A 12,461-nucleotide genomic window follows, 5' to 3' on the forward strand; every position below is an offset into this window, starting at 1 on the left:
GTGGTATTAAAAAGATAATGTATATTTAGCACGGTGTTGTTTTGGAAGCCAGTCATTACTGTATAGCACCCTAGTTATTTATTAGATGTAACTCAGTAACTTGAGTTTTACATATTATAGCAGGCAGGTGCATGAAGCAAGGGTGCAGAATGGTAATCTCCCCAGGCCAGGGACAATAAACAGTGTTGTAAAAATGTATATTTAAACAAAGCAAACTGGCTTCATGATTATTCTCTAATAAGACAAAACTTGCAGATAGCGTCGTGTGACACTAGCCATGCAAGAGCCCCCAAAGTAACTGCTATAGTAACTGCTATAGTAAGAGTTCCTAGTTGGAATCTTCAGTAGTGTCACCCAAAGATGTGAAGGTGTGTGTGATTTCACCTCGCTTATACCCAATCTTAAAACCACCCACCGAAGCAAAGGAATAGTTATAAGACTATCGGTGAGAACTCAACCACAACATCATTCTTCCTGAAGTTTTCTCGGTGATGATTCAGTTGGAGTTACCTTACCCCAGGACATGCTGGATCGCTACCCTGGATAATCAGTCCCATTAGCAGGTGCAGAACCCGATCTTTTAACCGCCAGGTATGACAGTGCTGCTCACAAAGAGAAGACAGACAGCAGCCACAAGCTGTCCTTGTTACTGGGTAGCGGACCCTCAAAGCTTGGGTCTTCCTGGGGGGGAACAGGGGGGACAGACCCTTGTTTGCTTAAGCAACAGTAACAAGACCATATATATCATATTATAGATTACTCCCGAGCGGTGGGTGTGCTTGGGGGGAAGGGGGAGGGGGGGACAGGGGGAGGGGGGGTAGGGGAGGGTGAGGGACAGGGCAGGGTGAGGGGCGCGAGGGAGGGATCCAATCCTGTGTTTATGGTGAGATTCCACGGAAGACTGCCCTCTCATGCAAATGTCTCCGGATTAAGAGGAAGCAACTCCAGCTGCTCTGGAGATCAGTCACACCCTGGGACGTCGCCACAGCGGACACTCAGGCTCCAACAGCAGACACACACACACACTCTGCAGACCTTGCTAGACACCTGACAAAGGGACTGACGCTCATAGGTGGACGAGTACCTGTGCTCCGTGCGGTCAGAACTTTTCTAGAGGCACAAGGTTCCGTCTTCAGAATGGCTAAGTGCCGTACCAACTGCATAGAGAAGCCAGTGTGCATCTGCTTTGAGATCATCGGCCTCTTCATCGGCTCCCACCCCTGGTGGTTCGTCACGGCTCCCCTGATCATCTCCGCAGCTCTGGGAAGCGGATTCTACTTCCTGGAAGACTACAAGTCCAGCGACATCAAGGACCAGTTCACCCCCATGGACGGACCAGCCAAGGCGGAGAGGCACTACGTCCAGGAGACCTTCCCCGAGCGCAAGGGCATGTTCTCCAGCCTCAGACTGAGCACCGACGGGGTCTACGCCGTCTGGATGACCTCCAACGACACCAACGTGTGGACGGAGGAGATCATGCGGGAGGTTCTGGACCTGGACAGCAGGGTGAGGAACATGGCTGTGCCCTGGGAGGAGGCGGGGGAACACTTTAAGTATTTGGACGTTTGTGCGACAGTCGACGGAAACTGCACCTCAAACGGCATATTGGAGATCCTCAGCAACAATCCCAGCAACGTGAATCAGATTAATCTGACGTTTCCTACCTTTTTTTCGGAGGCCGGTCAATTTAACCTGCATCAGTCTCTAGGCAATGTGACACTGGATAACAACTTGGTCCGAAGCGCCAAGGCCGTACAGTTGTACTACTATTTACGAGAAGACAATGAAACAAAAAACACAAAACAAGAACTTTGGCTGAAGAAATTCATAGCTTTGCTCTCAAATGAATCCGCAACTTCCAAAAAGGTGAGATGTGAAAACTGGTCGTGTTCAAGGCCTCTTTAACGTGTTTCCATGGTGACGATGTCATACCATCCTGCTGTGTCCTTCCAGGTGTCTTACTCCACCTCCAAGTCAATGCAGTGGGAGTTTGACAAAACTCCCAAAAGTATCATCAAACTCTTCGCCATCACCTACACCATCGCCATCATATACGCCATCATATCCTGCGTGAGGTTGGTACAGTTTTCCCTCTGAGATCAATAAAGTTCTACTCTACGATGGCCTACTCTATTCTAATCTATTCCACACCGCTATGCTCACTTCTAAAACAGGTTTCTGTTTACACCCCACTTTTGTTTGGAAACAGATGAACCTTTAATTATTCACCATCTGGAGGTGCATCAGTGGTGAAGTTGATTAAAGTATTAGTTAATCAATGTTATTAAAATACAACCTTCCACAATGTTGACCTCCCGCCCCCAGGCTGGACCAGGTGAGGAGTAAGGTGTGGGTGGCGGTAGCAGGGGTCCTGTCCAGCGGCCTGGGGGTCCTGTCTGGCTTTGGCCTGGTGCTCCTGCTGGGCCAGAAATTCGTGATGACCGTGGCCTCCGCACCCTTCCTGGTCCTGGGTAAGGCTCTCCGCACCCTTCCTGGTCCTGGGTAAGGCCTCCAACACCGTAAGGTTTACAGTGTGAAGTGTTACACACAACAGTGTAGCATTTGTAAAAAAAACAAAACACTGTTTATAGGCGTGGAATGTTTAGAATGAATTTGACAGTTTGAAGTCAAGTCCTTGAGGGTTTAGGTTGGCTGAGGGTCAGTTCTATGGGCGTATGTGAAGCGCTCTGTGACTGCTTGTAAAAAGGGCTACACATAACTAATTTGATTAGAAAGTATCAACATAGCAAGGAACAAGGTTTTCCAAGCCCACTCCTACCCTCTCTTCGCCCCACCTCACTAGTCTCCGTGTCACTTCCTGTCCCAGGTATCGGCCTGGACGACATGTTCATCCTGCTCTCCGCCTGGCAGAAGACCAGCGTTCTGACCAGCGTGTCCGAGCGGCTGGCCGACACCTACAGAGAAGCCGCCGTCTCCATCACCATCACCACGGTGACGGACGCCTTGGCGCTCTTCCTGGGCTACAGCTCGTCCTTCGGGTCGGTCCAGTCCTTCTGCCTCTACGCCGGCTCCGCCATCCTCTTCTGCTTCTTCTACAACGTCAGCTTCCTCGGCGGCATCCTGGCGCTGAACGGCCGCAGGGAGGCCGGCAACCGCCACTGGTTCACCTGCGCTCAGATCCCAAAGGACCTCCCCCCAGGAAAGCCGATTGGCTACGGTGTCTGTTGCGTGGGAGGGGCCTACGACCTCGACACGGGGGCTGAGGTGGGTCAGCCGATGGATCAGTTCTTCAGGAAGTTCTACGGTCCGTTCCTGACCCAGGGGTGGGTGAAGCTGTGCGTGGGCGTCCTGTACGCCGGCTATCTGGCCGTCAGCGTGTTCGGCTGCTGCAAGATGAACGAGGGCATCGACCTGAAGAACCTGGCCCCCTACGACTCCTACATCAGCTGCTACTACAACGACCATAAGGTACACTTCTCCTCGTACGGCCCTGTCGTCATGGCGGCGGTGAAGGGGCCATATCCCTACTGGAGCGCGGCCGGATGGGCCAACCTCAGCTCCTGCATGGAGGCGTTCCAGGGCCTGGGGTACGTTGACGGAGCGATCTCCTGGCTCCAGGACTTCCGGAAATACGCCAATGCGACCGGACAGGACATCAGCACCGAGGCAGCCTTCCAGGGAAACCTGAGCGCTTTCCTCCAGCGCTACCCTGCCTTCAGCCAGGACGTCAACATCACAGAGGACGAGCGGATCAACGGCTCACGCTTCTTCCTCCCGACGCTGGAGGGGCTGGTGACCGAGGCGGCGCTGCTGACGGGCATGCGGAGCACAGCCAAGCGCTGCAGGGCGGAGCGGGGGGTGGATCTGCTGGTCTACCACCCTAGCTTCATCTACCACGACCAGTACACCGTCATCAGGGACAACACCATTCAGACCCTGGGGCTCTCCACTGTCGCCATGCTGGTGGTCTCCCTCATACTGATTCCCAACCTGCTGTGCTCGCTGTGGGTGGCTTTCTCCATCGGCTCTGTGATTGTGGGCGTGGCCGGGTTCATGTCTCTGTGGAAAGTGAGCCTGGACTCCATCTCCATGATCAACCTGGTCATCTGCATCGGCTTCGCCGTGGACTTTTCTGCCCACATGGCCTACGCCTTCGTTTCCAGCTCCAAGAACGACGCCAACGAGAGGGCCACGGAGGCCCTGGCCAACCTGGGGTATCCCATCACGCAAGGCGCCCTGTCCACCATCCTAGGAGTGGTTGTTCTGTCTGCGTCTGGCAGCTACATCTTCTTGACCTTCTTCAAGATCATGTTCCTGGTCATCTTGTTCGGGCTGCTCCACGGCCTCGTCTTCATCCCCGTGTTTCTAACTGTGTTCGGAACGTGCCGGAACTGATCGCCCGTCAGCCAATCAAACGCCCGCTCATCTTCCAACCGGTTTATCAAGGATGGATGGACAGTGCAGGGCATCTAAGAATATAATGAGAATACAGGGCCTGAATAGAGACTTGTGGAGAATACAGGGCCTGAATAGAGACTTGTGGAGAATACAGGGCCTGAATAGAGACTTGTGGAGAATACAGGGCCTGAATAGAGACTTGTGGAGAATACAGGGCCTGAATAGAGACTTGTGGAAAAATTGTTTTCCACAAGTTTTTTTTTTTTATAATAGTAAATTCTGTATGCTTTCAACGAATTTAGCTTTTCCAAGAAGTGATATTTGCTCCTCTGAATAAACAGTTTGCAGACATTATGAACCTTTTTTATATTTATTTTTACTCCATATAAATATACATTATTTCACCTTTAGAATGCACATTATGCTCACTGCATACAGGGTGTGTATGCTTGTTACATGAACGTATAAATACCAGCACCTATACCAACCTAATTAAAGAAGCAGTATTTGCTACACCAACGTTGCTTCCCAGAGGTGAGGATAAACAATGACGACAAAGTTCAATAAAGATAAACTAACAAAACAAAGGAATATGTTTACAAGCTGGTAGAAGATAAATTGACCAATATAAATTGCACAGTATGCCTTTATCCAAACCCCCAAAACACCACAGTAAATATGTTTTAACATGCAAGTTATTTTTTCTTTTGCTTGGCCCTACGGCAAGCAGCGCTTGATGTTCTGCTGAACTTTCAACAAGCACAAGTCCGTCCCTCTTGGTAAAGAAGTCTGCAAAGTGAAATAATTTCCATGTTGATGTAACATACAGTGACAGCATCAACAGGGGAGACAGACAGGATAAGATTACAAGGTTTTATTCATTTCATCGTCACACAGCTGAACTTGGGCTCTGTCCTCCTCTTTAAGAGAAGAACAAGAGTTTAGGTGATGTGCTTCACATGATGCAGACAGCCTAGAAGCCTTCTATACAGATTTATATACAGTTCTCATAACGACCATGGTCATATTTACAAACTAAGCATATGTAAAAAGCCAGAAACCAAGATCTTTAAGTACTTGGACAAAATAAAAACAAAAAATTACAACATAGAATACAAATGATAAATGATAGTTGGTTATATGCTTGGGTACACACTGAACCTCCCCTTTAAAGAGAAATAATCTCTTAAAAGGGAAAGGTGTTGCTTTAAAACAATCCTCTGTACAACATCATACATCAACACACGTCAAACTCGCGCAGCAATGAGTAGATGATTGTTCACATTCCAGAGGGTCGGTCGTCTCCTCTAACACAGACGTTGGGAGCAGGTGTGGCGTCACCAAAGCAGGCGACGCCCAGAGGAAGACAGGGGGCAGGGGATGGGGCACCGGGACAGAACGGTAACGTCACATTTCCCCGGTTGACAGACTGCGGTACGGAGCAAGACGGGGAACCCTGTCAGCCCTCAGCATTCTGCTCTGTACTACGCGCGCGCGCACGCACGCACGCACGCACGCACGCACGCACACACACGCACACACACACACACACACACACACACATGTAGTGCGGAGATCTAGACAACTAGGAAGGTTCTGAATGGACCAGTGCACTCAGCACAGGGCTGGGTTCTGTTTACAACAGGAAGACTGTAGACTCTGTATGTGTGTGTGTGTACATAAATACATACTGCAGTTGACATTTAAAATATAATCTAAGTCCTGAGGCCTCCATTCAACATTAGCATGTCCAATATCTACATTCATACCCCTCCCCTCCCCCCCCCAATCCCAAGCCCCCCTGGCCTGGCTTTCCTCCACAGTCACAGGGAGTGCCCTTAACCCTTGACCTCTACCCCAACATTCCCGATACAGACTCCAGACCCTCATCACCCACCCTCCACACCCTCTCTAGCCCCTTACTGACCTGTATGGTGTCCATGTGTACAGCCCTGCCCCCCTGGGCTCCAGATCCATGATATACAACCATGACCCTGGCCCCCCTGACTCTCTCAGCTCCAGCCCCCCTGCCCCAGGGTGTCCGTTCAGGTCATCGCCCCCAGGTGTATCTCAGGCCCCCAGCCCCCCTGGCCCAGGTTCCCTCAACTCCAGGTCTTTGCCCTCCAGCACCAGACGGATCTCCTTGACGTCCAGTGTCTCGTACCTCAACAGGGCGTCGGCCAGCATCCGGTGCTCTTTAGCGTGCAGCTTCAGCAGCGACCGCGCCCGCTCATACGAGTCCTGGGGGGGTTATGACATCATCAACACTTGTTTGAGGGAGGGGGGGGGGGGTTATGACATCATCAACACTTGTTTGGGGGAGGGGGGGGGGGGTTATGACATCATCAACACTTGTTTGGGGGAGGGGGGGGGGTTATGACATCATCAACACTTGTTTGGGGGAGGGGGGGGTTATGACATCATCAACACTTGTTTGGGGGAGGGGGGGGGGTTATGACATCATCAACACTTGTTTGGGGGAGGGGGGGGTTATGACATCATCAACACTTGTTTGGGGGAGGGGGGGGGGCATCCACTGTAGGGGAAGTCTGACTGGTGCTGAACATTCACCTTTAACAGCTTTCTGGTTTCCTGTTCGATGACAGCCTGCGTCTCCGGGCTCTGCTTGGTGACATCACCGTAGGTCATGACCCCAAGCTGACCAATGGGAGGAAGGGGAAGAGAGGAGTCACCCAGGTCAGAGTTCAATTGCGGAACTCTAGAACTCTACAACCTGGAGTGATTCTTTAGAACCCGGGGGATGAGTTTTGGATAAAAGATTCAGCAACAACAAAAAAAATTACAATACTTTACCTTCTCACACATTCCGAATCTAGTCACCATCATCTTGGCGATTTTGGTGGCGCTGTCAAAGTCACTAGACGCACCTGGGGAGGAGATGGAGGAAGGAACATGAAGCGTTAGGATGCAGACAGCTTGCTAGAGCAGGGGTCACATCTAGAACATGCAGGGCAGGGCGTCCCCGAGGACCGGGGGGCGTCCCCGAGGACCGGGGGGCGTCCCCGAGGACCGGGGGGCGTCCCCGAGGACCGGGGGACGTCCCCGAGGACCGGGGGACGTCCCCGAGGACCGGGGGACGTCCCCGAGGACCGGGGGACGTCCCCGAGGACCGGGGTTGAGAGGATCTCAGGTACGTCTGAGGGTGTCTCGGCTGCTCCAGACCTGGAGGACGTACCCGTGGTGATGTACTCGTTGCCGAAGATGATCTCCTCGGCAACGCGCCCGCCCATGCTCACGTCCATCTGGGCCAGCAGCTGGGAGCGAGTCTCACTCCAGCGGTCGTTCTCAGGGAGCATGGACACCTGGGGGGCAGGAGAGAGGAGGAGAGGGATGATGAGGGGATGAGGAGAAGGGAGAGAGGAGAGGGGTGAGAGAGGGGTGAGAGAGGAGGAGAGGGATGAGAGAGGAGGATGAGAGAGGAGGATGAGAGGAGGAGGATGAGAATAGAGGGATGAGAGGAGGGGAGGATAGAGGGATGAGAGGAGAGGGGTGAGAGAGGAAGGAGGAGGAGAAACAGATGATTGAGGAGGACTCACGTGGCCCAGGCTGGGCCCTCGGGGCATGATGGTGGCCTTGTTGATGGGCATGGCATCCTTGGTGTAGTATGCTACGATAGCGTGGCCGGACTCGTGGTACGCTGTGATCTCCTTGTTCTTCTGGTCGATCTCCACGCTCCTCCTCTCCGGCCCTGGGAGGGAGGGACGAGGGGTGGGAGGGTGGAGGGATGGAGATGAGGATGGAAATGTAGAAAGGTGAAGATAACTTGAGACGGTGTCATGTAGGCATCGCCGTGTAAAAGGCAGAGGAAGGTGGGAGAGCGAAAAAGGACCCCACAAGAAACCACAACTCAAGCCCGAGGGCCCCCCCCCCTCCCCCCTCCCTCCCCTCCTCCCCCCCCTCCTCCCCCCCTCCCTCCCCCCCCCCTCCTCCTCCCCTCCCCCCCCCCTCTCCCCCCCCTCCCCCCCCCCCTCCTCCCTCACCCATGAGATCTTGTCCTTGGCGAACTCCAGCTCCTTCAGGGTCACCATGTCCATGCCGTCCACCGCTGCCTTCAGCGCCGCCTGGTTTACCAGGTTCTCCAGGTCGGCCCCGGAGAAGCCCACCGTGCCACGGGCGATGATTTTAGCCTCCACGTCTGGACAGAGGAAGGCGGTTAGCATATGCTAAGCCAAGCCACCGTGCCTCAGTGAGGTGGTTAGCATATGCTAAGCTAAGCTAAACCACTGTGCCTCATAGTAAGGTGGTTAGCATATGCTAAGCTAAGCCACCATGCCTCATAGTGAGGTGGTTAGCATATGCTAAGCTAACCTACAGTTTGCCATGTAATGATGATAGCCTCCACGTCTCGACAGATACAGCAAGTTAGTATATGCTAAACTAAGCTGAAATAGATAAATGTCATGTACTGATGCAAGCCCTGAGAGTTAAGACAATTAATCTGATAATAAATTAGTCTGTTAATTTGCTGATGAATTAGGTCATTATTGAGTGAAAGCAGTCTCCAGTCATGTGATGTCCTACCAGGATCTACTTTGATCTTCCTGAGGTACCAGTTAATGATCTCTGTGCGTCCCTTCACATCGGGCATGGGGACTGTCACCTGCATGTCGAAGCGACCAGGACGAATCAGAGCACTAGTGGAGGGGAGCGGGGGAGAGAGGGCAGATGAGGAGAGGGAGGAGGGGGGAGAGGGCAAATGAGGAGAGAGGGATGAGGAGGGGAAAGGGATGAGGGGAGGGGGATGAGGGGAAAGGGATGAGGAGAGGGGGGTGAGGAGGGATGAGGAGGAGAGGAGGGGAAAGGGATGAGGAGGAGAGAGGGATGAGGGAAAGGGATAGAGGGAGGGGATGAGGAGAGGAGGGATGAGGCAGTTAGGACCCACATTACTTCTCTTAGTTGTGACCGTGTCCACAGACTCGTGCTGCGTCTACAGAGACAGAGTCAGGACAAACTCAGCAGGGTACGTACCTGTCCAGAGCCTCGGGAAGTTTGTAGCTCCTATAATGATCACGCCCTCATTTGGTTTGAACCCGTCCATCTCTGCCAGCAGCTGGTTGATGGTCTGTCTGAGTAGGGATGCATGGAGACTCTATCCTCCTCCCCAACACTGTCCAGCTCTATGAAGATCACACAGGGGGCGCTGGCCTTGGCCTCTCCTGGGGGGGGAGAGGAGGGAGGAGGGGGGGGGGGAGGACAGGAGGAAGCTAGGTTACAGTGCACAGTCTCTCATTTCTGAGTCTCCACTATAGACTGGACAACAGTTTCTTTCCAAGGGCCATCAGGCTTCTGAATGGACATTGATACACTAGCCACTTTACACACTGTCACTTTCAGCTACTGGTTGCACTATCAGCAATATTGCACTATTGCACTAATTGTAGTAAACAGTAGGTTTACTATATTTTAGCTTATCATAGATGTAATCCATGTTAAACTGAATACTTATATATGTTATGTCATGCCAGGTTGCTTACGCGTTGTCTGTCCCAAGAACTTCAGTGCCCAGTCTGACCTTGTGTTGTTCTGTGCATCTGACAATAAAAGACTTGAACTATAGAAGAACAGCAGACAGCTGCCACTCACTGAAGAGGTTCCTGATGCGACTGGCTCCGACGCCCCACGAACATCTCGTCGAACTCGGACCCTGAGGCGTAGTAGAAGGGCACGTCTGCCTCCCCGGCCACCGCCCTGGCCAGCAGGGTCTTCCCCGTGCCTGGGGGGCCCACCAGAAGCACGCCTGGGGGGAGGAGGGGACCACGAGCCAGATGATTATTTGTAGGAGAGTTGTTACTTGTTTTTTTGGTCAGATATGCTTTTTTCTGCACTCCCCTTGATTCTTCTCACCTTTGAGCAGACTGCCTACCCTGCACACCCTCAACCCCCTCTGGTCCCCCTCCCCCCAGCACGGTGACCTCTCACCTTTGGGCAGCTTGCCCCCTCAGCACGGTGACCTCTCACCTTTGGGCAGCTTGCCTCCCAGCACGGTGAACTTCTGAGGGTTCTTCAGGAACTCCACCACCTCCTGCAGCTCGTTCTTTGCCTCCTCCACGCCCTTCACGTGCTCGAAGGTCACGCTCTTCACCTGCACCGGGTCCACCGCAGAGTCCAGCCCTGATGTGGTTCGGAACCGCACTGTCCATGACGGTTAGATTACAGCCCATGGCAATACAGCTGGTTAGGGTCTGGTTACTGGTCAGATTAGGGTCTGGTTACTGGTCAGATTAGGGTCTGGTTACTGGTCAGATTAGGGTCTGGTTACTGATCAGATTAGGGTTTGTGTGTGAAGTTACTAGTCAGATTAGGGTCTGGTTACTGGTTTTACTGGTCAGATTAGGGTCTGTGTGTGTAGTTACTAGTCAGATTAGGGTCTGGTTACTGGTCAGATTAGGGTCTGTGTGTGTAGTTACTAGTCAGATTAGGGTCTGGTTACTGGTCTTACTGGTCCGATTAGGGTCTGTGTGTGTAGTTACTAGTCAGATTAGGGTCTGGTTACTGGTTTTACTGGTCAGATTAGGGTCTGTGTGTGTAGTTACTAGTCAGATTAGGGTCTGGTTACTGGTCAGAATAGGGTCTGTGTGTGTAGTTACTAGTCAGATTAGGGTCTGGTTACTGGTCAGAATAGGGTCTGTGTGTGTAGTTACTAGTGAGATTAAGGTCTGGTTACTGATCAGATTAGGGTCTGTGTGTGTAGTTACTAGTCAGATTAGGGTCTGGTTACTGGTGTTACTGGTCAGATTAGGGTCTGTGTGTGTAGTTACTAGTCAGATTAAGGTCTGGTTACTGGTTTTACTGGTCAGATTAGGGTCTGTGTGTGTAGTTACTAGTCAGATTAAGGTCTGGTTACTGGTTTTACTGGTCAGATTAGGGTCTGTGTGTGTAGTTACTGGTCCTACTGGGCGTGAGTAGGAGAGCGGTGTCTGTACCCGATAAGAAGGGGGTCTTGGACAGGCCGTAGAGTCCCACCAGCAGCAACACCAGCAGGATCAGCCGGGTCCTCCTCAGAGAGTCTGCAGGGGCACACAGAGAGGGGGGGAGGGGTCAGAGTGTGTGTCGCTTCAGAGTGTGTGTGTACAAAGTGTGTGTGTGCTCCCCCACCCTGTGTGCGCTGTGTGAGGGCCTGGGCCTTGAGGAAGCCCTCGGCGAAAGCCGCCCTTGAAGGCGTCCTGGTGTCTCGTCCGGAACGTTCCGGCTCTTCAGCAGCGTCTCCAGGGTCTCCACCTCTGCACCGCGCTCCCGCCACAGCAGGCCCTGCAGGGGGGGGACACCGTCGGGTGGGGGTGACAGGGTCAGGGGGGAGGGTCAGGGGGAGGAGAGTCTGGGCAGGGGGGAGTCTGGGGAGGGGGGAGTCTGGGGGAGGGTTATCTGCAGGCAGAGCAGTGAGACCAGACTGACCTTCATGAAGGAGGGTGTGAAGCTTTCCACCTCCAGAGGGCGCTCCTGTCCTGCCCTCAGCCTCTTGGCCTTCCTCAGGGTCTTAAAGCCCCTGGTCTGCACCCACACTGCAACACACACACACACACACACACACACACACACACACAGGTGTTAATGAGTACTCCAGCATTTCCAGCGAGGTGTCAGCTCCAGGTGTGGAGGTGTCAGTGACAGGCGAGGTCCTCAGCTACCTGGCCAGTAGGGCAGCTGGGCGGAGACGTTCTGGAGGGGGGAGGGGCTCTGTCTGCAGAAGGCCAGGGGGGCGGGGCCAAGGGGGGCGGGGCCCATGGCACCTCCAGAGAACCCTGACGAGACAACGCAGACACACACCACTGGTTTAAAAACTGTCTTTAGTATGTTTCACACAGTCAGGTATGGTTTGGGAATGATTCCCCGAGAGAATGAATAAAGTACTGACCTATCCTTCTATACCCCCACCCCCACTGTAGGGTTCAAACCCTCTAGATAAATGTGTCTCCTGGCAGCTGGCTCTACGCACCATGTTTGTTGTGGTAGAAGGAGTAGGAGGACAAGTAGGAGGTGTTCCAGGCCTTCTGAATGGGGCTTGGAGGAGACGGCGCCCCCTGCTGGTGCAGGCAGGGAAGCACGGTGTTTACCAGCTCGTGCAGCTGGCCCAGACCCAGGTC

The 12,461-nt window shown here is 53.0% G+C and overlaps 2 protein-coding genes across 2 annotated transcripts; one reads left to right on the forward strand and one right to left on the reverse strand.

Moving 5' to 3' along the window:
* Positions 1–960: 960 nt before the first annotated feature.
* LOC134036622 (patched domain-containing protein 3) lies at positions 961–4,446 on the forward strand. The gene is made up of 4 exons (XM_062481622.1): positions 961–1,866; positions 1,954–2,075; positions 2,326–2,471; positions 2,828–4,446. The coding sequence occupies exons 1-4, from the start codon at positions 1,138–1,140 to the stop codon at positions 4,354–4,356; spliced, it is 2,526 nt and encodes an 841-aa protein (XP_062337606.1). The 5' UTR covers positions 961–1,137; the 3' UTR covers positions 4,357–4,446.
* A 543-nt stretch (positions 4,447–4,989) lies between these two features.
* On the reverse strand, positions 4,990–12,461 carry LOC134036609 (ATP-dependent zinc metalloprotease YME1L1-like; the record flags this gene model as incomplete). Its single annotated transcript, XM_062481607.1, is given in 19 exon segments — positions 4,990–6,600; positions 6,931–7,017; positions 7,174–7,247; positions 7,556–7,682; positions 7,917–8,076; positions 8,368–8,515; positions 8,902–9,014; positions 9,349–9,364; positions 9,367–9,450; positions 9,453–9,536; positions 9,964–9,997; positions 9,999–10,117; positions 10,339–10,512; positions 11,304–11,387; positions 11,476–11,551; positions 11,554–11,628; positions 11,773–11,879; positions 12,006–12,119; positions 12,314–12,461. Coding segments are annotated over 19 exon segments (1,995 nt in total), but the record flags the coding sequence as incomplete, so codon positions are not given.

The sequence above is a fragment of the Osmerus eperlanus genome, chromosome 16 (genome assembly GCF_963692335.1).
Source record: "Osmerus eperlanus chromosome 16, fOsmEpe2.1, whole genome shotgun sequence".
In the NCBI taxonomy this organism is placed as follows: domain Eukaryota; kingdom Metazoa; phylum Chordata; class Actinopteri; order Osmeriformes; family Osmeridae; genus Osmerus; species Osmerus eperlanus.

Excerpts from the sequence above, each read along its gene's own strand:
- LOC134036622 (XM_062481622.1), top strand. The coding sequence starts at position 1,138 with ATGGCTAAGTGCCGTACCAACTGCATAGAGAAGCCAGTGTGCATCTGC. Across the intron at positions 2,076-2,325 it reads GCCATCATATCCTGCGTGAG|GCTGGACCAGGTGAGGAGTA; the intron begins GTTGGTACAGTT and ends TCCCGCCCCCAG. Across the intron at positions 2,472-2,827 it reads CGCACCCTTCCTGGTCCTGG|GTATCGGCCTGGACGACATG; the intron begins GTAAGGCTCTCC and ends TTCCTGTCCCAG.